Here is a 27,476-nt window from a genome sequence, read left to right as displayed (position 1 = left end):
TCCAATCATGTTTTCCTGGCTCTCCAAATTCTATCCATTCTACCACATCTTTCTTGTCGAAGTCTTAGGAAAAATGCCAACTCTGAGGTGCACTGGGAATAGGTCCCTACCATACCTATGAGCCTTTTACACCTCACATCTGCTTTCTGAGGAATATAGTTATCAGCCAAGAGCTATTCAAATGTTCCTTTTGCTTAATATTATCATCCCTATCTCTGCTCTCACCCTAAGGGGATAACCTTTCAAGATGATGATGAAGAGGACTGCAGGTTCAGAGACCGACTGGCCTGATTAAAAGGGCCACCATGCTCTGTAATTTGAGGCCACAAACAAGATCCAGCGTCTCCAATCACCATCACATGTGGGAAGGAACTGCTCACTGCCTTAGTGGCTTTGGATCAAGCTTTTTGTGCAGCCTGAGACTAGCCTTCCTGATATCTGCAATCATGACAAAATCTTATTGTCATTCTCTGAGGTTGTTTTGAGATTCAAAATAAAGTATGTATGAATAACCGATGAAAATTAAAGCACCAGACCGATAATATTCTAAATGAGAAGTTACAAATCTGCATTAAAGACATCTGTATAAAGAGCAGCTATGACACTGGTCTAAGTTTAGAATTTCTATGAGTTTCTGTGACTTAAATTTGTATGTAATATACAATCTGGTTCTATTTTTTCTAAAGTTCAAAAATGTTATAGAATACATTGTATTTTTTAAGATGTTTCCTTTAGATAAATGTTTTTAAAGTGCTTTTCTTTCTTCTAAATGTAAGTATCTACTATTCTATTATTTATTTTTATGGTGCTTGTGCTAGGACTTGATCTCAAGGCCTTTACCTACCACTTGTCTTTCTCACTAATGGCTGGTACTTTACCAGTTGAGCTGTGCCTCCATTTTTTTTTACCAGTCCTGGGCTTGAGCTCAGGACCTAAGCACTGTTCTTGGATTTTCTCAAGGTCAGAGCTGTACTACTTGCGCCTCAGCACCACTTTCTGGCTTTTTTTCTATGTATGTGGTACCGAGGAATTGAACCTGGATCTTCATGTATGCTAGGCAAGCACTCTACCACTAGGCCAAACTCCTGGCCCTTGCCTCCAGTTTTTGTTTTATGGCAGTTGAAAATGACAGTTATTTGGAAAACTTTTGTTTTTTAAAAGTATACTTTTTGGCCTATTTCTCCAAACCCAGGCTTATAAATGTTTTAGAAAAAGGTTACAATGAATGTTTTATTGCTAATAAAAGTACTTTTTTACTCATTTGAAGCTGTTTATGAATAACTGGAGTAAGTAGCAGTTAGTAAGTAGGCAGAATATAAGGATCTCAGAAACACTGAGGTTAAAAAGAATAAAGTAAAAAAAGTTTGGTGCAAGTGGCAGAGCACCTACTTAGCAAGCCTGAGGCCCTTCGTTCAAATTCTAGCTCCCCATCTCCAAAACAACGCCATCAAAACACAAGGATCACCGAGGAGCATTGCAGGGCTCTGTTCTGCAAGATTTCAAATAATAAAATTCTTGGAGTCATCTTTGTTTATTTTCTGTATGAGAACTCTTGAAATTAGAGATCTATTTACATTAATTACATTTTTGTTAATAGATATGACACATTTAAAACACCATCACATCAAAAAATACAAAATACCAATGTCCCTACAACAAAAGCTCTAATGCTTCATTCCTAGAGCTTTAGAGAGCCAGAATAAAGTGGTTTCTATTAGTTCTGTGATAGCCTCTGGTGTTGACAAGAAAGACCAACCAGTTCCCTGCTTTCTTTTCTTTTTTCAAAATAAATGAGCACAACTCATTTTGCTTTTATAAATCCAAAAATATGCTTGCTGCCAAGACTCCATTTAAATGAGTGAGAAGGGAGAGTAGGGAGGGGGAATGTTCATCCACCAAGTTTTAGACGACTAAGGAAAAAGTCTTACCAAATCGAAACTAAGATCATTGGCCTTAAATGTCGGCATGAGCTTGAACATGGTTAGAAGCAAAGCAGATGTCCAGACTTCAGGTGGAAGTCAATATAATTTTAAGAATAAATGAAAAATAACGCAAACATCAGTGAATCCTTTTGTACTTAGAACAGGTGTCAGCTTGCCTCTTGCCTGCACTTGGCTTACCTTGATATCCAGCCTCATGAATGAGACTGCAGACAAGGTTGTGGGTTGGACAGTCTCCTGGGATGGTTTTTCAGAAAAGATGGAACGAGAGAAAAGAGAGTTTGGCTGAGAGATTGAATTTGTTTGGTGCTTTTCATATAATCTTTAGTAGTGTTTGGTAGGTGTTAGGGCTTCTCCAGCCGATGGGAGCAGGGAGGGCTCCAGTGGTTAATTCATCCCACATATGGCTAAAGAGGCCATATAAAATTCCTGCTGGGCATTTAGAAGTTGGGGGTGGGGGTTAAAGATATTTTTAAGACCTCAAACTGCTAATCTCTCCTTACTATTCCAATGGCAGACCAAGTCCTTGTCTATTCTAGCAATGCTTTAAAAATTTAGCACATGTGTCTAGCACAGTAGTGCATACATATGGGAATTTCCATGTGATGTTCCCTACATGTATTGAAAGCAGTTTTCTCCAGCCTTTTCTTTTTCTTTTTTTTTTTTGCTAAAATTAACCCCACTCATTAAGATTTATTTTTTCAGAAATGTCATAACCTTTTCACTTTTTAGGAATCTGAAATGACAAAATATATTTTAAAATATTTTACTAATTGAAGATTTAACTGTGTAATTTCCCTTATTAGAAACACTTTAAAGAAATATACTAAGATAAAATGAATACACTCAGATTTCCTCCACCCTAACAATCTTTCTTAAAGGGTATGATATTTTTAGTAGAAAGGTATATTCTCCAGCAATTATGTTAAAATAATTTTGAAATGCAACCATCAAGCTGACACAACAAACAGCTGTGAAAATGAGACCTAGAGATTTATGCAAATAAAGGGCTTCTGAATTAATTTTCTTCATAGGATAGACTGTCAAGTTTCTTGGGAGTATTTAAGCTCCATTTCTTAATTAGTGATTTAGGTAATGTCAGTCATATTAAATTTTCATAATGTAAATGGTACATTTCATTGGCAATTTGGGTTATAAGATTACAGACAATAATATCTCTTTTACTTCTGATATAATAATAGTTTAGTAACATACACAAAATGGATAGTACTTTAAAATCCCTTCCTTCCTCCCTTCCTTCTTTCCAACTTCCCTGCCTCTTCCACCCCCTCCTTCCCTCTCTTCTCACCTTCCTTCTTTTCCTTCAAACTATTTGCTAAAGATAGAGTCATAGGATATTATTCTACCACTGTGCCACTGACATTGGTTACTGATCAAAAAATAAATCCAACAGGAACAAAACAACACAGAAACAACAACCACAACAATGACACCAACATCCAAACCTACAGTGGGAAACATTAAATTTAAGAGCATATTTTTGGTAGAGATGCAGGAAACAGACATTAAAATGTATCATGACATCACTAAAACCAAAACCAAATTGCTGGTTCCTCTTGCAGAATCTGCCCAGGCATGGAAAACAGTGTAGGTTGAAGCTTTAGATGGGGTCTCACTTTATGAGTCTGTGAAAGATCTGACACAGTAATAGCTTCCCAGAAAAAAAATGATCTCAGAACTTGCCTGCAATTCCTTAACTGGTTATAAATGTTTGTTTTTGTTCAATAAAAGTGAATTTTGTTCAGTAAAAACACCTCCTCTGAGAAATAAGATTACTTTCTTCAAAATATTTCTTATTTTCAACTCCAGAAAGAGAAATAAGCAAAAAGAGAAAAAGTGTTCAAATGAGTCTCCAGTTGGTTAGAATTCCACTGAAGACCCTTTGTGAGTCACTTTCGGCGTCCACTGCAGCATACATCTCATCTCTCCACCACAGGATTCTCTGTGTCTTGCTTTCCTTCTATAGAAGTTGCCCAAGAAATGTCATTTTAGTACATAAAATCTTTGCCCATTAAAATCGTATTTACCCCTGAAGTTTTCCAGATCACATTTATTGAAAGCAATCTTTGCTTTTCATTAAAATGAGATAATATTTAGAGGCACTGTAGTTGGGCATAGTCTGTTCCTAGAATCTTTTAATGTCATCCGGGGCATATTTGGTATTACCTTCAAACTGAGTACTTCTGTTCTGTAGCTGTTCTGTTCTATGGGTGGACTTAGTTTGGCTCATTCTAAAAATTTCTACCATTGAATAAGGTATTTGAGTTCTAACCCAAGAGGAGGACATGCTCACTACAAGGGAGATATCACTGGGATGACATTAGAATTTACCTGACAAGAGGAAAATGGAAATACAACCTGTGTAGTCTTTAGATAAATTTTGCAGCACGTATAATAAAACCTGTATTTGTATCTTGCATAGCCATGACAATAAAGGAAATACAGCTATACGTATTTATGTAGGGAAATCTCACAAATAATGTGAGCAATAAAAGCAATTAACAGAAGAAATAATACAGTCTAATACCATAGAAAGAAAATCATGCACAAAAGATAAAAGGATTTCAATCAGTATTTATAAATCTGCTAAAAGCAAAAAGAAAGGTACTAAGAATATGAACATCCAGTTCAGCAAAGTGATTCTCTGTAGGATAGAAAGAGGAAAGCGTGATCAGAGAGAGAACACATCTACTGTCTTATTTTCCATGGAAAGCTCTACATATGTGGCTATATTTTGTGTGGTGCGGGGGATCAAACCTAGGGTATATTGTGCATTCTAAGGAAACTATCATTGTTTTTATTATTCTTTATATATTTTTGCATATCTGACATATTTCATGTTAAAAATACATGGAAGACAAAATAATTAAATAAAGATTCAGAGACCCTAATCACATAATACTTTTGAAAGAGTACTAGACTTTGAATTTATTGAAAATGTAGCCATACCCTATACCTGGAAAATAATAAAAAAAAATTAAAGAGCAAGTTGTTTCTTCAGATTGCCCAGTTAGTGTTTAATCCAACTAAAATTTTATCATTAAATCATTATTTTGATGGTTGAGAAAAATAGGGACATTAACCTTTAATTAAGTATTTTATAGCATTTATTGCTTTAAAGTGCCTAATAACTCTTCTGGACATTAGTTTCGAAGTGAAAATTTAATAGAACAAGTCATTAGCATTTGGAAATGCAAACTAAGGAAACTTTCATCAAATAAATAATATTGAAATTTATGTACCCTAGTTATGGAGGGTAATGTATTACTTATAAGTAAAAATGATCTTCATTTGCTCCATTATAAACAAATGAGGCCTGCTTATTATAACTTGTTGGAGATTTAGAAGAAGGAATATGGATATTGAGCTGGCTACCTGTTTATTGAATAGATCTTAATAACTTCTAGGCAGTTGTTCTGCTTAAACAAAAAAACATTTAAAACCTTACTGAAACTTTGCTTATTGCTTTTTATCAGAGAACTAGAGGTAAACATGCATTTTTCTTTGTCAAAGAAAGATTATGATTATTCATGTTTATGCCACTCTGTGTTATGACCTGTACTGGAAGCTTCATTATGAAGAATTCATCTAAATTGTCCTTCTGGTATAATTTATTCATCCCAACAAAACAGGAACTGTTGGATATTGCCTTATAACAGGATTCAATCCCACTTGTCATTTCTATTCAGCAGAACATCTGTTTGGTCCAAACTAGAATAGAATATTATTGATTTGGGAAGAAACACCTAGGGCTACCAAGCATAGGCCTTGAGTTCAATCCCCAGTATGGCTAAATAAGTCAAGATAATATGGACAAGTGTTGATTTTCCCACTTGCCATTTCACTGTAGAGTATATCACGTGACTTTCCTTACAGAAAATCTGTGCTCTGCTTTGGCCTGTGCTATGGAGCTTTCACTTTCAATGATGCACATACAGAAGAAACCCCGCCCTTCTCATCAGATCCCATACCTGTGAGGTCCTTCATTAAGATGGTGGAGTCATCAGGCAGAAAGCCACAGCTGAGTCACTGGAGATGTAGAAGTGTAATGTGACTTGATTACTATTATGGTGCTAATTAGAATAAAGCTAGGTGGAGCTAAATTACAGATGGATCTGGAAAACAGCCTTTCCTTTATTACAGGCTACAGTAGTACCAAATTCAGATCCACTCTTTGGGGTATATAATGGAACCTTTATGCAATGCTCACTAAACCTAATAGAGTTGTTTTTGTGTGCTATTCAATATACAGAAAAAAGGAGAAAAACACTATGTTTACCAATATTTTGGTTAAAGAAAAATATTAGAGTAAAATTTTTCCAGTGTGATGTTCACAGGGAAGTGAAATTAGACCTGTGTGGAAAGAGGAGCAGACTCATGCATCCAAATTTTCACAGAAACCCACAGCCTTTATTTTAAAATCCACTCAGATCTGAAAAGACTGGAAGAATTTGATCTAGCCTAAGATTTTTCTTTATCTATTGCCATTATCCTTTGCCTGAAAGTTGTGCCTTGCCACACAAATCCTTCCTGCGAATTTGAGACTTTCAGCAATGTGTGATGAACTATACTGGAATGCTGGCCAAGAGAATACTGACCTCGATTTACAGTATTCATCTGCAATTCTGATTTACCAGGGAGAGCACAGGATTTACCAGAAGGAGATAGGATTTATGTTACAGTTTTCATTCTCGCTTGCCATACCTCTAACCTTGCAGGAAGAGCCTGGATCCAGACTAACATCCTTTGTGAGATCCTTCAAGAAAGACCACCGTCAATGATAGAGCTTCGCCTGGCTGCTATCCCCGAAGTGGACAGCCTGCACATTCCTGCATGATTTTATGGAGTGATAGGAGGCGAGACACTCGGGCTCCATCACACCTGGATTGCCATGCTCCTAGTCTCGGTACCTCAGAGCAGAAGCTTTCCTGCTGGGGTCCAGATGAAGCCCACTGTTCTGCGTGGCTCTGTACTTCTCATGCCACTCCCTTTACTCTTTCACCACCACTACCACCCCTGGCCATAAAAGGGCAAGAGGGTATTGTTCAGAACTTCTCAGAAATGAACTGAATGACTCTACCCCTGACCACTGCTGGGATCTGCCAGCCCTTGTTTCATGCTGTTTGACAGGAAACCAGGGGGCTGGGTTTACTTTAGCAGCTTGCCATGTGTAGTGACTGAACAGAAGCTTGAGTGTGACTTCCACTGGCATCCTTATGATGCCACTGGCAACACTGGCAACAAAACCACGGATGGTCAATCTCATCCCATGCTGATGGTCTGAGTGTGACCTTCTTGCCTCCCCATGAACCCTTGCTGCTCTCTCTCTATGGCACACAACTTCAGTCTCTCCTCACTTTCCCATTACAGTTATACCTGATCAGTTTCTTCCAGACCAAGGCCCTCTGCCTAGGGCCCAAAACATGGGATATTTCCAGGTTTCACTGAACAATCCAACAAAGCTTCCTGACCTTTTTCCTCCTGGCTCTGGGCCTTATCAAGGGCACCACGTGCCTGCTTTCAACGAAGCCAGGAGGGCCTCATATTAGTTCATTGGTCACCTTCAATGTAGCCTTTCTTGAGGTCTGGGACCTTAGTACACTCCTCACCTTGAGATCATCAAAACTTCGGAGAAGCACTCAACAAACAGAGATGCGTGAATGAAAAACAATTTGCATTGTAAAAAATAACATTGGTATTTAATGTAGGAAATTCTGCGTGAACTTTGAAAAAGAAAGTTTTAGGAGTACAGTAAAAATATACATCATTTTCTCTGAGTTTCACTTCAAAAACATATTCTATTCAGTTTTTACTCCAAGATTTATTCTTCCCAGAAATGGGCCATACTATTTTAACTTATGGTGAAAATAGTTAACATTAATTGTCTTAGTCACTATACTTGTATGTTTCTAAGTTTACATAGAGCTGAATTTCAGAATCCTTCTGTTTAGGGGCTGAATCTTCCACAGGAGTTCTAGCTATGAAGTTATTGATTTCAACTTTCTTTTTAGCTCAAGTGAATTCTAATGAGAATGTAGCGAGATGAATACGATGACCTTTTAAAGACATTTCAAATTTGAAGACCATACATTTTCAAAACCAAATTTTCCTCTTAGATTATGCCTGATATAAAATATCTAGCTACAGAACAATAAATCATTTTTAGAAAATACTTCCTCTCAGAAACACACAATACATTTCTTCTCATAAATCAAAAAAACCACTTGAAAATCCTGTTAGATAGCAATTTATTGGTGAGACCACTAGCTTCCATTTTTTTTTATCATTTTGGCATCTGATTATAGTATTTCCTGGATTTTTAGAATGGATATATATTTTGACCCCACAGAAAATATGCTCTGACACCTGCACTCTGTTGAAGAGACCATTGTAAGTATTTTAAAAAATGATGATTTCAAGTTGCAAGAAATACAACGCTTCTAAATCATCATGACTATGTCATGATTTACTTTTCTGTAAATCATTATTAGTAATACAAGAAAATAACTGTAACTGTGTTTTTAATTCTTACCCTTGGAAAAGTTGTAAATCTGTCCAGTTCTTCAACAAAGCAGAACATCTGTAAACTAATGGCTGACATGACAATCAGAAGACTGGCAGTAAAAACAACCAAACTTCCGAGCTTCTTTCCAGGGCCAAATATCTTGTACACGAAGTCTTCTAATGCAGGTGAAATCTTAATAAGTCGAACCACTCGAAGGACCTATCAGGAGACATTAAAACACACACACACACACACACACACACAGACACAGACACACACACAGAATTTTAATCATTTATTTACACCGAGTCTTAATGAAATCCATACTAAAATATCATTTTCCATAGCACCTTATAGATACCTTGAGAATCAAGGTATTAAAACTGAAACAGTAACTGAGACATTCATCTAGCTTAGAACCTGCCATATGATAAATCCCACAAATCATACATAAGGAATCATTTTAACATACCATGTGATCAAAATGTGATGAACGATACTATGTGATAGTTTTCTACTGCTTGAAAAATCTAAGAAATCCATTAATGCTGTGAAATTTATAGTTAATGTTTCATAAAATAAACCTCCCTACATATTTCACATTCATAGAGATATGGGAAAAAGTCAATCTTGTATTAAGGAATTTTGATTTCTAGCTCAGATTCCTATCCCCATGTCCTTAAAATAATAGAAATTCCTGGAAAATTTCCTGGGCACTGGAATCCACCTTCCAGCCTTTGCACAATTCTTTGCAACTGGATTCATCCTATGAACTGGGCTTAGGGTTAAGGATATAAAAATAAGTGTTTGTTTTTTGTTTTTATTTTTTTGTTTTGGTAGTACTGGGCTTTGGGTTGAGGGCTTTGAACTTGCTAGGCTGGTGTTATACTACATGAGCCATGCTAGAGCTCTGCTGATTCTAGAAATGTTTTCCGACTAGACTCACCTCAAACCATGATCAAGATTAAAGACATGAGTATCCAATACCTGACTAAGGAAATTTGGGGCACATTCAGGGGTTTTCCCTAGGTATAGTTTTTATAACTTCATCTAGCCTAGAAATGGAGACATACTAGAATGGTGCCTCCTCTGCACCAGCAATAGAAGCTTTGTAGAGAATAGGGCAGATTTAATCTAGCTTGCTGGGTGACTCAATAGAGAACAAGCGTCTGCTCTACACCTTCCCCCCCCGTTACTGCAAGACACAAGGGTTTGTCTCATGCGAGCCTTACACATTTGTGTGTTTCCTATATGTTTAACTGGTTATCTATACTCTATATATAGTTTTGTATATGTGTGTATTTGTTAAGTTTGTCAAATTATTTGTAAAATATTTGTAAAATCAAGCCCATTCACAACTAATTACCTAATTTGCCCATTCATTTCAAAATTGCTGATTGCTTGCATTGGGTTGGATCTCAAGTCCTACTTGTGGATTGGTTGATATTTTCTTTAGACAGCCTTTTTATTTTTAGTCTGAGTGAATTCCACTGAGAATTAGAACACAAAGTTTGGCTTGGGTTGTGGGAGCCATTTCTGCAAACCACCTGGAACAAGCCAGACTGTGAATGAAGGCAGCATGAAAGAGAAGGGAAGGGAAGGAACGCATGATTCGAATGACAGTCGGCATTTCTGCCACTGCACTTTCCTCACTAAGGTCACTGGACTTTGAAGGCTCTGGAGTCTCACAGGAGATACCGTTGGTGAGTCTGGCCACTCTTCTTGTATAGAACACTAATAATTATTGCAGCATGTAGAGTAAATCGATTAGACAAATGTCTAAAGAAATTTTTATGAAGCTTTACAAAATCTCAACACAATGTATATATATGTATATATACACATATATACCCATATATACATATACATATATGTATGGGTGTATATGTATATATATGTATATGTACACCTATATTTTATTTCTATATATATATTTTTTTGGTCATTTGTGGGACTTGAACTCTGAGCACTGTCCCTGAGCTCTTCAGCTAGAGGCTAATGCTCTACTACTTGAGCACAACACACTTCCACTTTTCTGGTGGTTAACTGGATGTACGACTTTCATGGACTTTAGTGCCCAGACTGGTTTTAAACAAACATCCTCAGGTCTCAGTTTCCTGAATAGCTAGGGTTATAGGCATGAGCCACCAGCGCCCAGCTTAGCACAGTATTTGAAGAAGAAAATTCATATAAAATTCAAGTTGCTTGAATTGTCAACCATGATTGAGTCATCATATTTTCCTAATGTAATTATGAATACACCTTTCCAAATCTGTGCACATTATACTTAGGTTCTCTTTCTAAGAGCAATGAAACCACCTATCACTAAGTCTATCAAAATACTAACTACATTAAATTGTAGAATCATAATCTGGCATATTTTCACATTTTACCAGGTTTATATATTCTTAGATTATATATTTCCAGTATCTAATTGTGAACAGCTGACTCTGAGAACTTGTACAAGGATAATTTAACTTGTTTTTAGCCCAAAGTTCAATGCTATTGGTTTTCTAATTTGTATTAACATTATATTTTAAAACTATGTAAATAACTCTGAATCACATCCTCAATATTAATAAAAACAACTTATGTACATCTGTACAACTCAGATACGTCCCTATTTCATGAGCTTGATTAAAAAGAACTCAATTCCTACCTTAAACTTAATTAACACTTTCAAAGCATTTATTCTACATTCCTCGAAAGATAAATCCTTTATATGTGACTCTAATTGTGCCTTCCATTTATTTGTACCTTTTTTTCATTTTTTCTATCAATAGAGTCTTTTGCTTCTGTGTACTATGGATATGAAATAAAACAAGCCATACTTTCTAAGGTAACTACTTCAGAACATTCTGTGGTTGTCTCTAATGGGGGTGCTGTAGACATTGGAAATAAGCTTCACCTCTCCTACTTATTAGATTCAAAGTCATGTGCAAGTCTCTGCTCTCATGGAACTTTGGTTTCCTAGCATCACCTGTATCATACAGGATGGTGAGGAGAGACAAATAAGATAAAGCATAGAGCCTGACACAGAGTAAGTGCCCCACACAAAGCAGCCATGAGAATGACCATTGCAGAGACATAGGAAAGCACCATATGTTATAGGCCTTCCCTAGACCATGAGTCCTGATCTATCCCAGCTCAGCCATGTGGGTTTTGTGCTGTTCCTTGAACATGTCAATCAATGTTGCTTTGTGCAATGGGGTTCTCTCTACCTGCAGCACTTCTCATGGCTACTACAAGACCTTCTCATAGCTTGCTTCCTTTCATCCAGTATGGAATGACCTATTGGGAACATGGTATCTTGTGAGATAAGAAGTGTGAAGTCCAATAAGGGAGACGAAAATGTGCCCACAAAGATCTAAGCTGTTAAGTATGGTAACGAATGACTCCATAGGTGAATCTGTAAAAATTCTTGTGACACAAAAGCTTTTCAAGAGATTTAATTTTCCAGGTATAAATCACTGAGATCATCTACATTTATTTCATTAGGAAAATACGTCCATGAAGAGAAATGCAAATAAAAATCACTTAATCATTAAAATATAAAATGTACATTTTAATACAGAATCAAACACATTAAAAATTCACTATCTTTGTGGAAATGAACTGTGCAACTTGTGGGCAAGGATTGGGGAAAGCAAAGGAAAGGGTGAAATTGTCTAAAAAAGAGATGAACTCATTAAATGGTAACTCCTCTATATAATACCTTAATAATAACACAACTATACATAAACATATATATCATGCTTGATTGGGTCTATATATTCATAAAATGTCAAGAACCTTGCAGACTAATAAAATCGTTTGTAAATCATTGTAGTAGAAAATAACCAGTAGAAAGAAAAGAATGAGTTGATTTATTTCTTAGTGGTAACTTCCATTTTACACACATATGTATGTGTATAAAAATACATATGAATGGGTATGTAAAAATATACATATATGGAAACACATAATCACATACTTCTACATATATTGAATTTTAAACTGGTTTTCATTTGATTAAGACTATCAAATTTAAGCCAGGTGCACTGGCTCATGCCTGAATCCTACCTACTCAGGAGGCTGAGATCTGAGGATTGTTCAAAGCCAGTCTGGGCACTAAAGACTGTGAGACTCTTATTTCTAATTAACACTAGAAAATGGGAAGTGGGAAGTGGGGCTGTGGCTCTAAGAGTAGGTCGGTATCCTTGAGCTGAAGAGCTCAGAGACAGTGCCCAGGCCCAGAGTTCAAGCCCCAAGCTCCACAAATAAAAGACTATCAAATTTAGAAAGTTGGTAGAAATCACAATCATAATTTTGCAAAGTGTTATAAAGTACATTATGATAGCAATTTTAATGCACTGATTATATTTTGTATTATAATTTGCTAAAATTGGTAAGAATGTATTTCTTAATCTTATTTAACAGATTTATAATAAAACATTTTTCAAGTCTAGACAAAGCATATATGAGCAGGTAGTGACATGCATATTTTGTGTGTTAGTTTTTCCTTGCTGTGACAAGATATCAAAGATAAACTTAAGGGAAGGATAATTGATTTTGGCTTTCAGTTTCACAAGTGTGTTTAGTCCATCATATGAGGAAGATATGGGAGAGTAGAGCAGCTTATCTCAGGGCTGTCAGGAAGGTGAGGAAAAAAGGTAAGGGAAAGGGGAAAAAGGAGGGGGAAGAAAGAGGAAGATGAAAGAGTGCGAGAGGGGGGAAGAAGACAGAGATAGAGAGAGATACAGTGAAATAGGGAAAGTGTGTGACCGAGTGTGACACAGAGAGAGAGAGAGTAGGGTGAGAGAGAAGCGATCCAGCTTTCCCCTTTTCCTCTTTGATTCTGTCTCAACTTCAGAGATGGTACTGCCCACATTCAATTTGGGTCTTCTTCCTTTCCTAAGCTGTCACTGGGAATGCATGAGGCACACCCAGAGGTATGCTTGGCTAATCGCCAGGTGCTTCTCAAGCCAATAAAGCCAATACTCAATGTTAAACATTAATACACATTTTTAATTTGCATTTAATCATGCTGAGCATTTAAAAGATATTCATAGAAAAAACTTGTGGAGGTTCCATGATAACTTATCACAATGACAATAAATGAGACATAAAAATGCTTGTATTTCATATGTTTATACTGGGATACCATATTTGCATGTTATCATTTTAAGTAGAATTTACCTCCAATAGGCATATTGCTTCCACTTACAGTTAGAGTGACTATAACTAATAATTCAAATCATTGAATAATTGTTGAGAAACGTGATTCAATATATCACATTAAAGTAGATATACACTTAGAAAATCTAAATTGTAATCTTTTATTTATTCATTTCAGAGAAAAGAAATAGTCACTTATAAATAATGTATGGCTAATTAAAACCAGTAAAGGTGGATTTTACATTTATAAATTCTTATTTCTATTTTAAAACATTGTTAAACCAATATATTTATAAGGCTGATATATACTTGGAATTGAATTTATATATACATCTTTAAACTTTGTGCTAACATTATTTGGCATAAAATTTTCTAGTCAGATCAAGACATACCATATCCACATATTCTTACATACTTAATTTTAGAGGAAGTGTATTATAAATATTCAGAAATTTGTCATTTGGTTTTTGTTGCCAGTCCCAGGTGCTTTCACTCAGAGCCTTAGGTTTTTGCTTAGCTTTTTCACTCGTCTGGTCCTCTACAGTTGAGACATACCTCCAGTTTTGGAGTTTCGCTAGTTAATGTGAGATGTCTCTCAGATTTGTTTTCTTGCTAGCTCCCAACTGTGATCCTCAGATCTCAACCTCCTGCGTAGCTGGGATTATAGATGTGAGCCTCTTAGACTCAACTAAAGTTTCTGAAGTTTAAAAAGTCATTGTTTTGGTTTATATAAAGGCATATACATGACATATTAAATATATCAATGGACTTCTCCCAGTAACATATATCTGTAGAATATGACTATATATTGTCATAATAAGATCAGTTCTATCTACCTTGGACAGAAACAAAAATCAATAGGCATTATTTATGTTACCTGGAAATATGTAAACTGAGAATGGTAAAGGTCTGGATATACATGAAGAGTCGTTCCAATGACCAGAAGTAACTCAAATTTGTGAAGAGATGAGCTAATGTATCCAGTGAATCCCAGACACCAGATCTTCAGAAGTGCTTCCAAATCAAACAGTACGGTAAAAGCCACCTAGAGAAACAAGAAACATTGAAATTCACACTCTTTGTTTCATATATTAAGCAATGCATGGATTTCAGCCACAATTACATGAAATGTGTAAGTAAAAACATGACATTTTCATTTAAAAGATATGGTTGGAACATACCTCCTAGAACAAAGCTATCTTAAAGGGCTAGCAAAAATACCAGATTTTGAATTTTGTGAGTAATAGTATTTCTTTTTTTCATATATTTTTATTGTAATTAATAGAAGGGTTACATGATATTTGCCAGATAGAAGGTGCATTAATTCACATACATTGATACCCTTTCATATGTCTTGGTCCCCATTTCCCTCCCCCCAACCCAACCCCTCATCTTGTTTTCCCCCCTTCCCTATCCAATTTCAAATAACCAAATACAAATATATCCAATATGTCAGATAACAAAGTGAGATACTGTAACAATATGAGATAACCAAGGGACAGCAAAAGAGATGAGCGATAACATAGTACATGAAGGACAACAATCACTCACTATATGGCTTTTGTTTCTATATCCTAGAGGTCCTTTCATTTAGTGTTATACTATATGGCCTTATGTATCAAGGTTTTGCTCTACTGCAAATCTCTGCTAGGAGAGCCCAAGGTTGAGCAGTAGTATTTCTTGTAGTATTGCTTTTGGTCAGTTTGAACTTAGGACCTGGGCACTGTTCCTGAGCCTCTTTTGTGCTCAAGGCTAGGTTCTACCACTTGAGCATCACTTCTGGTTTTTTGAGTGGTTGATTGAAGATAAGAGTCTCATGGGGGTTTTTCTGCCTTCAAACCTCAATCCGCAGATCTCAGCCTCTGAGTAGGTAGGATTATAGGGGTGAGCCATCGGCACCCAGCTACAATTTGGTAATATTTAAAAAACTAATTCCATTTATTGAACTTGTGTAGATACATAGAAAAACTTTTGAAGTTCTTGTTTCCATGTCATGGAGGTCCATTAATTTGGCCTCATCCTATATGGCCTTATGTATCTAGGGTTTGAGCTATTGTCATCCTCTGCTAGGAGAGTTCTACGTGTGTACTAATTATTACACATGAGGGAAACCATTGAGCTTATGTTCCTTTGGGTCTGTCTTACTTCACTTAATATTTTTTCCAAGTCTTTCCATTTCCTTACAAATGGGGGGATATCATTCTTTCTGATGGCAACATAGAATTCCATTGTGTATAAATATCATATCTTCTTGATCCAGTCATCTACTGAGGGACATCTGAGTTGGTTCCATATCTTTGCTATGGTAAATAGTGCTGCAGTGAGCACAGTTGTGCTTAGTGGCTTTAGTATGTCTTGTTTCTGGACATTTGGAAACAAGTGCTTAATTATAAGTGACTGCTACTCTTTATGTATTATGTTTTTCTCTCTTGTGTTGCCCTTTGGTTAATCTCATATTGTTACAGTATCCCACTTTGTTACCTGGTATATTATATAGATGTTTACTTGTTTATTTGAAATAGGAGGGGAAAAATGAAGGGAGAGGCTGGGGGAGGGGAGTAGGGACAAAAACATAAGCAGGGATATCAATGTGTGATATGTAATGCACCCTCTCTCTGATGACTATAATTGTAACCTCTCTATACACTGAAATAAAAAGTTATAAAAGTTTTTATTGTAAAATTAATGTCCAGAGGGGCTACAGTTACAGTCAGATAAAGAATTTATATCCTTTTTAACAGTGTTACTCCTTCCCTCATCTTCTCCCAGTTTTTCCCCATCTTACTTCCCTCCCCCCAGAGTTGTGTAGTTCATTTCCAAGTTAGTGTCTAGGGAGTTTCCCTACTGAATTGATTCACCCTTTGTCCCACTGTTGCTGTGCTTTCCTTTTCCCTCCTCAAATCAGATAAACTTATCTATAAGACAAAGGGTACCCAGATCAAAAAATAATGACAGAAGGGAATAAATCAAATAAAAAAGGAAACAAGGAAATCAGAACCACAAAAAGTACAATGAAATACCTCTGTCTTTAAAATAAAAAGAAAAACTTTTGAAGTATAACTATTTTAAATATTTAACTTCTCTTAGGACAGATCAAATTTCTCATGGGGGGTGATGGATCAAGATGAACTGTGTACATGCAGGAGCTCATTAAACTGAAATCCCCATGTAAAATGATGTGAAAACTATACTGTGATGTACATGCCATATTATAAAACGTCAAGAAAAAAAATAAGTGGCACTGTGGCTCAAGTGGGAAGAGTGCTAGCATTCAGCTGAAGAGCTCTGGGAAAGCATCCAAACCAGAGTTCAAGCCCCATGAATGGACAAAATAAATAAACAAATAAAATGACATATATTACTACCTACCGTACTTCAACCAGAGTAAAGCAGAATATCATCCATCTCTTTGAGGACAATGACAGTTGAGAAATGAGAATTCAATGTCAAGAAATTTATGTGTCCTTGCATGAATAATCACTTAAAATGTTACTGTTACTGATTAATGAATATATAGTTGATATCACTATGAGTTCATTTAACCTTTTAATTTCTCCTATAAATTCCATGTATTATTACAAATTCCAATTATAGAAAACATACATATAGAGATAATGTTTATTTTCTTTTACTTGTCGTCTAGGTAAGAATTCTCATTTTGTAAAGAAGGTTGTAACTAGAATTAAAATATGCAATGTTAGATTGACTTATATTTTCAGAACATAAGGTGAAGCTGGGTGTGGTGGCTCACGCCTGTCATCCTAGCTACTCAGGAGGCTGAGATCTGAGGATCAAGGTTCAAAGCCAGATGGGGCACAAAAGAACCTGAGACTCTTATCTCCAATTACCCTCTAGAAAAGGGGAAGGGGCCGTAGCTCAAGGGTAAGGCAGTAGCCTTGAGCTGAGGAGTGCTGACCTAAGCCCCATGAGAGAAGGTAAGGTAAACATTAGATTAGTTTTAATATAGCCATCTAAGAAGATGTTTCATGTTTAGTGGATACAAACTCAGGTCTTGAAAATCTGGAGGATATTGATGAGTTTATTGGAGAAAAAAATACTTAAACTAAGGGATGATATGTACTACTTACCAATATTGGAGAGTTTTATCTATAATTACAAAAAGGATTATGCCAAAGTGGGTTTCTAGTACCATCTACCCACTTTTATAAAGCTGATCATTGTTATTTTATTCAATAAATTGCAGATCCTATTTTTTCTTTCTTTTTAAATTATATTTTGTTGTCAGGGTAAAGTATAGAGAGGTTACAGTTACATTTGTCACATAGTAGGTGTATCACTTCTTGACATTGATTTCGCTTCTCATGTTTTTGTCTCCATTTCCCTACCCCACCTCCTATCTTGTTTTCACCCTTCCCTATCCTATTTCAAATAAACAAATAAACATATATAGGATATACCAGATAACAAGGTAAGATACTGTAACAATATGAGATAACTAAGGGACCACAAAAGAGATGAGAATAGCATAGTACATTAAGAACAACATTCACACATTATATGCTCTTGTTTCCATATATTGGAGGTCCTTTCATTTAGCCTCATCCTATATGGCCTTATATATTTAGGTTTTGCCCTATTGTAGACCTCTGCTAGGAGAGTCCAAGGTTTATACTAAGTATGACAAATGAGGGGAGCCATTGAGCCTATGTTCATTTGAGTCTGGCTTACTTCACTTAATATGATTTTTTTCCAAGTCTTTCTATTTCCTTACAAATGGGGCGATATCATTCTTTCTGATGGCAGCATAGAATTCCATTGTGTATAAATACCACATCTTGTTGATCCACTCATCAACTGAGGGGCATCTGGGTTGGTTCCATAGTTTTGCTATAGTAAATAGTGCTGCAATGAACATGTAAACTCGTTCAGCCACTATGGAAAGCAGTATGGCAGTTCCTCAAAAAACTAAACATAGAGCTCCCCTATGACCCAGCAATTCCACTACTTGGCATTCACCCAGTGGTCCAAAAACAAGGACATACTAAATCCACTAGCACAACATGAATATTGAGAGAGTCACAGTACAGGGACAGCCCAGGGAAAAAAACTGGAGACTTCCACCCAAAGCAAAATGAGGCTTAAACTGCGGCTCAATTAGTCCAGCATTGGCCTAGCAAACTTGAAGCATTGAGTTTAAAAGAAAGTACTACCAAACAAACAAACAAACAAAAAAGCCTCAGTAAGCACCAATATGTGCAAGGGTGGTTAGGTGAGTTATACTGAAAATAGCAAAATGGCTATATTTCTAATGATCTCTTCAATGTCAAGTACCACCCATTCTTGAGTCAGCCAGGAGGTTATTGCCTTAAAGAAATGGTAAACACTATGGAAAATTAGGCTGATTAAGAAAGTAGATAGTACCTTTATCTTTTAACCTGGAGATATGGATGTGGTTGTGAGAAGGTTTTTGAGAGAATTAGAAAGGCAACTCAAGCCCTGCAATTGCAGGTGTGTGAATGTAGGTGTGGGCAGTAAGTAGAGGAGTAATTTTATTAAATGCACCTAATCTGTAAGTGAAATAAGACTATTCTTTTTTATATAATGGTATAGTCATATAGTGGCTGCTGAATAATAATGTAGAAATACTGGAATCTTTGTTCTTTATTTTCAGTGAAAATATGTACTCATATGTAACAGTTAAAATGGATCTTGGTACTTAATTCCTACCATCCAGAGGGACTTCCCCTCTCTTCTTATTTTACTTTGAGGAGTTTAGCCCTCAATTCATTGTGATGAGGACATGTCAGGAGATTCTTTGATAATAACTATTGTTTTATTCCTGAAATAACTATATATGTTAAAGCTAACTCATTAGGTACTACTAGATAATATTTTATTTATATTTTTACTGTGAAAAATGAACTTGGCCGGTAATTTGACTTTTTTTTTTTTTTTTTGCCAGTCCTGGTCTTGAGCTCAGGGCCTGAGCACTGTCCTTGGACTTTCTCAAGGCTAGAGCTCTACCACTTGAGCCTCAGCACCACTTCTGGCTTTTTTTTTTCTATGTATGTGGAACCGAGGAATCGAACCCGGGTCTTTGTGCATGCTAGGCAAGCACTCTACCACTAGGCCAAACTCCCGCCCTAATTTGACTTTTTGTATATCATTATTCAGTTTGATCAATACTACTTTGCTGTGTCAATCATATCAGAGATTTTCTATTTTTTTCTTATAAAATCTGTAATTTCTCAAATAAAACTACAATGATAGCCTAAAAATAGGTAGATTATAGTAAAAACCACTTGGGTAGAGTCCTGCTGCATGTCATGGCTCACATTTGTAATCCTATCTACTTAAGATTCTGAGGTCTAAGAATCACAATTCAAGCCATCTCGGACACAAAAGTCTGTGAGACTCTTATCTCCAATTAACAACCAGAAATCCAGAAGTGGCACTGTGGTTCAAGAGGGAGGGCTGTAGCCTTCAGCTGAAGAGCTCAGGGACAACGCCCAGGCCCAGAGTTCAAGCCTCATGACGGACAAAAATAAAAAACAAAAACAAAAATGAAAAAAAACCCAACAACACAAAAAACAACTCCCCAATATTTTATATTAAGTTTCAAACATCTTCCACCAATTCAAATTGTTATGTTTCTCCAGGTAATCATCAGTTTCCTCCAGATTTTTAAGACCTGAATTTATAGTACATTATTCCAAACAGAATTGCTTCTTCATCTTGCACTTCTAATGTCCTTTACGTCTTTAATGTTTCTCTACTACTTGAGCTACATGATCCTTCCTCTCCCCACCAAGACTTTTGCTGCAAAGAAGAGCGAGGGCTCATTTCAATAGGAGCTTAAAAGGTAGGTTACTAGTACCAAACGTCTAAAATATATTCCAATAGACCATTATCTAGTTACATATAAGTATAAGCACTTTGCTAATTTCTCATCGGTGATTGAGAAGAGTGACAGATGGGATAATGAGGAGAATAAAGGAACATGAATATTATTGAAATTGCTTATTTGCAACTATGAAAACCGAACAATGAAGCTTGCTCAATTTGTTTTTGGATGGGAAGAAGAGGGACAAGATAGTGATGAAGGTGATAAGATTGATTGGAACACATGGTAAATGGAAATGTAACAATGTAATCATATCCCGTATAAGTAATGTAAGCTAGTAAAAAGCACAAAAAGGAAAACCGATAAAATAATATTGTTTGATGACCACAATCACATGTGCAGATGAATCTATGCGTTTTTGTTTGCACGATGGGAAAAGTATGACCTTTTCAAACACACTCAAATGTACTGTAAGAGATTTAGCCAACTATGGTGTCTAAATATACATATTCTCACTAATTTTCCTATCGGAATTCCAGATTCTAGATTCTCCTGCAATCAAATGCTTTGCTTTTTACCATAATTTGTTAATTTTTAAAAGCTAACATTGTAGCTCTGGAAAACATAATTAACTCCAAAGTGGTAATATTTTACAGAAAAAGAATAAAAAATAAGCCAAGTGCACTTCAATTATGGGTTAGTCTGCCAAAGGGAAGGCTATGTCAGGATTTATAGGAAGGGATTAGGAAAATTACATTAGTTCAACTAATTACTAATTATTTTAGTGTAGGTTATGAGGTTTGGCACAGGATTTAAATTCAAAAGAAAATAAACTATTTAGCAAAACCAGAGTAGAAGCAGCCAGAAAGCTTGCGTTGGGAAGCCCTGTTCTCAGTGGGAACGCTACTACCCTGGCAGTAGCTGTCCAGGTCTTGCAAGATGGGCTGTGTGATGAACCTAATTACCTATGAGCATTTTCCTCAAGAAGCACCTGAGCAAGTGTCCAGTCCTTGAGCATTCTGCACATTCTAGACATGCAGCAGTCATCCTCCATTATCATGGCCTCCCAATGGAAAAGGGGTTACCGGGTTATCTTATGAGTGGATGTACTGGAGATGTACTGGAGAATGCAGGCTAGGCCTCTCGTGGGATGCTTGCCTTTCACACATGGTGTTCTGTGCTCCTTGGAACTTTTGCACATTTCTTTGTTGAGCAGAAGTGCAATGACACATGTTGGGTTGAGAAGTAGGACTGGCTTCTCTCTTGGCCTCTCTCTCTTGAATTTATTACTTAAGAACTAACCATAAGAATGCTTGTTAAGAATAACAACAGATACTGGAGGGGATGTGGCCAGGAGGGATCACTACTACACTGTTGGTGGGAGTGCAAACTCGTTCAACCACTATGGAAAGCAGTGTGGCAGTGCCTCAAAAGGCTAAACATAGAGCTCCCCTATGACCCAGCAATTCCACTACTTGGCATTTACCCAATCATCCAGAAACTAAGGCATACTAAATCCACTACCACAACAATGTTCATTGCAGCGCTATTTACCATAGCAAAGATATGGAACCAACCCAGATGTCCCTCAGTTGATGAGTGGATCAACAAGATGTGGTATTTGTAGACAATGGAATTCTATGCTGCTGTCAGAAAGAATGACATCGCCCCATATGTTAGGAAATGGAAAGACTTAGAAAAAATCATTTTGAGTGAAGTAAGCCAGACTCAAAGGAACTTAGGCTCAATGGTTTCCCTCATTTGTCATAATCAGTAGAAACCTTGGGCTCTACTAGCAGAGATCTGCAATAGAGCAAAATCTTGATACATAAGGCCATATAGTATGAAGCTAATTGAAAGGACCTCCAGGATATTGAAACAAAAGCCATATAACGAATGATTGTTGTCCTTAATGTACTATGTTGTCTCTCATCTCCTTTGCTGTCCCTTGGGTATCTCATATTGTTACAGTATCTCACTTTGTTATCTGATATATTGAATTTATTTGTATTTGGTTATTTGAAAATTGATAGGGAAGGGGGGAAAACCAAGACGGGTGGGGGGTGTGGGGGGGAGGGTAATGGGTACCAAGACATGTGAAAGGGTATCAATGTATGTGAATTGATGCACCTTCTATCTGGCAAATATCATGTAACCCTTTTACTAATTACAATTTAAAAAAAAAGAAAAAAAAAGAATGCTTGTTAAAAAGTAACCTCAAGGGCCAGGAGTTTGGCATAGTGGTAGAGCTTGCCTAGCATACATGAAGACTCAAGTTCGATTTGTCAGTACCACATAGAAAAGCCAGAAGTGGTACTGTGGCTCAAGTAGAGTGCTAGCCTTCAGGAAGAAGACCAAGGACAGTGCTCAGGCCCTGAGTTCAAGCCCCATGACTGGCAAAAAAAAAGACAAAAAACAAAAGTAACCTCAGGAGCAGAAAGAGAGCCATGTTCTTTATTCAGGTGAGTCCAGAAGAAAGCAGATTCTGTTCCTGTGGATAATACTGGGAATACCAACAGCACTTACTTGGGACAATACAAAGACTGAGTTTTTTTCCCCCCTACATTGTTGGCTCCCTATAACCTCATCAATTTATCTTTCCAATATTCCACTGCCCTTCCCTGCCTCCTCTCCCCTTCCTTCCTTCCTTTCTATCTTTATGCTCATACTGGGGCATTAATTCTGGGCCTGTGTTCTTGCTTCGCCTTTTCAATCAAGGCTGGCACTTCATCACTTGAGACACACCTCTATTACCAGCCTTTTGCTGGTTAGTTGCAGATTTACCTCTTAAATCAGGATCCTCAGAACTCAGAACTCATTTTGGCCTTCTGCGTAACTAGGATTATAAGCATGCAATGCTGGGTTTGTTTTTTGTTGTTGTTGTTAAGGGGGCCTTTGTTGAACTTGCTCATCATGCCATGCCAGTGAGTTTTGATTAAGCATATAATAGACTTAGATGTCATATACTTTCATATTCTATATACCAAGAGAAGAGAAAACAATGTCATAGATCTATTATTTGTTATTAAGAAAATTTAAAAATATATCTAGAAATATAATTATGCTTAGTATAAAATGAGTTTCTAGGCAGTAATTCTATCTTCTTTTAAATCAAAATAAAACAATTAAAGTTCTTATTAAATATCAGTCTTGTTCATGTTTATGCATAGGATAGAAATAAAATTTTTCCTTTTTCTTAAGCAATTCTAAATTTAGACTAATTAATTCAAAGTAGTAAAACAACACCTCAGCTTCACCAGAAAAGGTAACCAGCTTAATTTATTTTTAAATCTTTTGGGACTCTATGTTGACTCTTAATGGGTACACTGATTTATTTTGGATTTTCTAAATAATTCACTTTGGAATATGTAGAAACCTATGAAAGAAATTACATCTTTAAAAGCTCATGGCCTTTTGTGATCTATTTTAAAATATGCTTTCAAATGGTTACATAATACTAAAATGCCTTAAATACAGCATCATTATAGTCCATAAACTTCAATTGCTGTCATTATGGCAGTTTTGTGGATTAAATGAGATAATGAATTCCTTAAAGCACATAAAAGGCTCTCCAAAAAGTGGCAGCCACTGCCATTGTTAATCATCCGTTTGAATTTAACATGTGAGAATGTTACTGGAAATGTTCTCTAGTTCTATAGCTAAGTCAAGTTCCAGTCTAGTGCTTGCTTTTGTAAACAAAGTTTGATTGGAACTAAATCATCCCAAGACCAACATTCATTTTATTTTTGTGGCAAAAATTGAAGAGTTGAGACAGAGCAGATGGTCTGCAAAGCTTAAAATGGTATCTCACTAAGATACCTTGGTAACCCTTGCCTTAAACTCAAGAGGTTTTTAAAATTAAAAAAAAAAACTCTTGAAGTTTGTTTTAAGAGCGAATGCAATGAAATGATTTATCCATACTCACTTAAAACAATTTATTTTGACTTGTATGAAAGTTTGATTTGAAGAGAAGTAAAAATTTAATTTGAATAAAGACCAAACATGTTTTGAGAAATGCATATAGCCAAAGTCTACCATCCAGTGGAATAAATTCAGAATCCTTTATCAGTTCAAGAATAAACAAATGGGTCTTTATTTTCTATTTGATCTTAGTAAGTCACTGTCACATTCTTTCTTTCTAGGATTTCAGTGGGTTACTTATTAACTGACATCACTTTCTGGAGATGTTATATAAAAACCTGTATTTGTGCAATGTATTCACTAAGTGAGTATGAGGCTAAACATATACTCAAACCATCGCATCAATGCCATAGCCACATTTATCCCTTCCGATTGTCTTCTGGTCACCCTCATTGTTAAGATTATTGCTGTTATTATTATTATACTTTTTGAAAATTTTGCATTAACAATATCTAATGGTTAGCGGTGGATACTTTGCAGTATATGTAGCAAATCTCCACATCTTACCTCATGACACAGTTTACCATATCTAATTTTAGTGATCTAGAAAGGGATAACAAATATGGGACATACATTATATCCTAGTTTCTGCTATGCTATCTTGTGCCTCAATTGTTTGATATCATACGCAAAAATGGAAAATGAAAATGATTTATCTAATACCCCTGGTCTTAATCTGTACAATTAAAAAACAGTAATGGGTGAACTCCATCGTATAACTGCTTAGTCTTTTGTAGGATTTTCTTACAGCATGATGATAAATGTTCAGATACATATAAACTAGGAAAGAGGTGAGTTTTCTGTCAGCACGAAGTGCATCTCACATTTTTTCCCCAGATTGGACTCAGATCAAATCCCCTTACCTAACTTGGATTGCACAAAAAAGCCACCAAGTGTGGCCCTTGAGCTTCTCTTATTTTTTTTTTCCTTTCATATACAATCTAGACCTTTTGGTCTTCATTTAAAGTCTTTTGTGAGTCACGAAGACTCTTTTTTTTTTATCCTTTAGTGTCTCAGATCAATCATACTATGAAAGTTTCCTAAAGCCAGATATATTCAAGCTTGCTTTTCTCCCTTCTTTACACAAGATCTAAAAATGTCATCTCTCTTTCTAAATTGGTATCACTGTTTTGGGAAATCTAGAGTCTGGTGAAGACAGTACCAAGCTGCAGGAGATTTGGCTAGTGTGCTTGAAGCATGAATGATAACCAGTGGAAAACCCTGGTTATATGATTGTTTATTCTTTGTCTGAGTAAGGATGCAGGAGTATGAGTGTTTGGCCTTCTGCAGTATTCCTGTCAAAAGACAGGAGGAGTTTCCATATGAACTTAGCTTAGTGCATCCTAGTATCCTGGAACTGTAAGAAACTACTTGTCTTAGTGCGTCTTGTCCTTTTCTGAGCCCATAAAGCACAGGATGGGAAAGATATCATCAGTTTTGTCATGTCTGTGGGTTAAACGCATTCCTTCCCCAAGAGTGGTATTGGAACACTAGTTATTTAATTTAAAAATATTCTGAAATACCACTGCATAAGGTTCTCTTTAGGTGTTCCTCCAGAATCTGCTGATCAGAACTAGTACTCCATAAATTTATAAGCTTCAAATTCATTTAGATCTTCAGTGTTATAGTTACCATAGCTTTAACTATCAGTATTTTTGGTGACTCTCTCTCCCCTTTATACTCAAGCTTCCCACTATTTTGTCTTAGCATCAGCCTGGATATATTAGGATTATTCCTCCTTCCTAGAATATAGAAACCAAGGGGCATCCTCAACATGGTATTTCTGTGTCAGAATTTTATCTGGAAAAATAATTATTGGATCATGTTTCTATCACCCAATTCATAGAAAAAGTTCAAGTGTTTCTCTAGGTAAAATTTCATTCAGTCCTGTTATTACTATGTACTATCTACATTTCTTGCTGGACTCTAATGGAATAAAATGGATAACTAGCAGGTAAGTGTCCAGACAATCTTTAACTATGGAAGTGTAGGATTAATAGTCTGTTACATGAAAGAACCCTTCATGAAGGAGGATATGCGTACATAACTCCGTAAGTGCCTTGATATTCACACAGATGTTTTCTACAGATGAGATTTCTTAAAGTGTGGTGTGGCTACATATGTGTATCTCAGTTGTATTCCAATCAATTTATCCATAAATCTGATATTTTTCTGCACTAAATGGGAAGAATAACTTTTTGATATTATCAAATGTATTTAAGGATCAAAGATTAACAAAGGCACTCGAATAAACAATCACTACTCTGAGCATCAGAGGCTACTGAGATGCTTTTTGAATCACAAATCCTACCTGCTACTGATGCAGTAGTTTTTCTTTTCAGTGTTCTTTCCTTTTCAAATGACATACAATAATCCTTCAATGCTGTGTGATGTTATGGTATTTGTATTACAGTATTTGTGTAAAGATCAAATCAAGACAATTAGCATATCCACCAACTCAGATTTTTGTTCTTTCTTTGTGATGATATGGAACCTCTCGCCCAGATTTTACACCTCAGTTTCTAGTGCACTGGTTATTGTACTAGTACATTCAATTTCTTCCTAGCTTCCTCCTTAGTGTTGTTGAGGTGGCTTGCCTATTTATAATCTTCTAAAGCTGTGCTTGTTTATATTAGTAGCAAACAAGCTAAGGCAACATGAGAAAGGCAGAGAAAATGGAAAACAGCAAAAGTTCCAGAAAGACCCAGGGAACAAGGGTTACCTTGGCAACAAGATGTGATGTGGAGAAGATTGCTCAGGCTCCTGGTGACAGGAAATGAATCAGACAACACAGTGACCAGAGGAACACTTATGGAAACCACAATGAATTGACTTTGGTGGCAGTCAAGTAATTAATGTGCTGAAATTAATTGAACATGCACGTCAGGCCTTCTCCTGGGTTCCCTGTTACCTTGGTCAGCCACTCACCTCTGCGAGGTAGAACTCGTCGTACTGTGACCGGAACTTTTCTCCTTTGTAGTAGTTACTGGCGGCAACAATCACATCGACGGTGACCATGCTCAGAATAAACATGTGGAACACCGATGACCGTATCATTTTCTGAGGAGGCAAAAGAAACAGATTCTTACTAAACACATAGAGACCTCCTTCATGTGTTGAAGTCTTG

General features: G+C 36.3%; 1 protein-coding gene across 3 annotated transcripts in view; it reads right to left on the bottom strand.

Moving 5' to 3' along the window:
• Nalcn (sodium leak channel, non-selective) overlaps window positions 1-27,476 on the bottom strand; it is a 198,647-nt gene that overhangs the window by 97,566 nt on the left and 73,605 nt on the right. For all 3 annotated transcript variants that reach the window (XM_090341914.1, XM_090341916.1, XM_090341915.1), the window contains 3 exons: window positions 27,278-27,409; window positions 14,501-14,668; window positions 8,494-8,685 (listed from right to left, as the gene is read on the bottom strand). In XM_090341914.1, the coding sequence (XP_090198040.1) occupies window positions 8,494-8,685; window positions 14,501-14,668; window positions 27,278-27,409 (492 nt within the window). The remainder of the gene's footprint in view (window positions 1-8,493; window positions 8,686-14,500; window positions 14,669-27,277; window positions 27,410-27,476) is intronic.

Source organism: Megascapheus bottae, chromosome 11 (assembly GCF_031878675.1).
Source record: "Megascapheus bottae isolate mThoBot1 chromosome 11, mThoBot2.hap1, whole genome shotgun sequence".
Taxonomy (NCBI): Eukaryota; Metazoa; Chordata; class Mammalia; order Rodentia; family Geomyidae; genus Megascapheus; species Megascapheus bottae.
The sequence above is the reverse complement of the archived record's forward strand: the minus strand, read 5'-3'. Positions and strand labels throughout refer to the sequence as shown.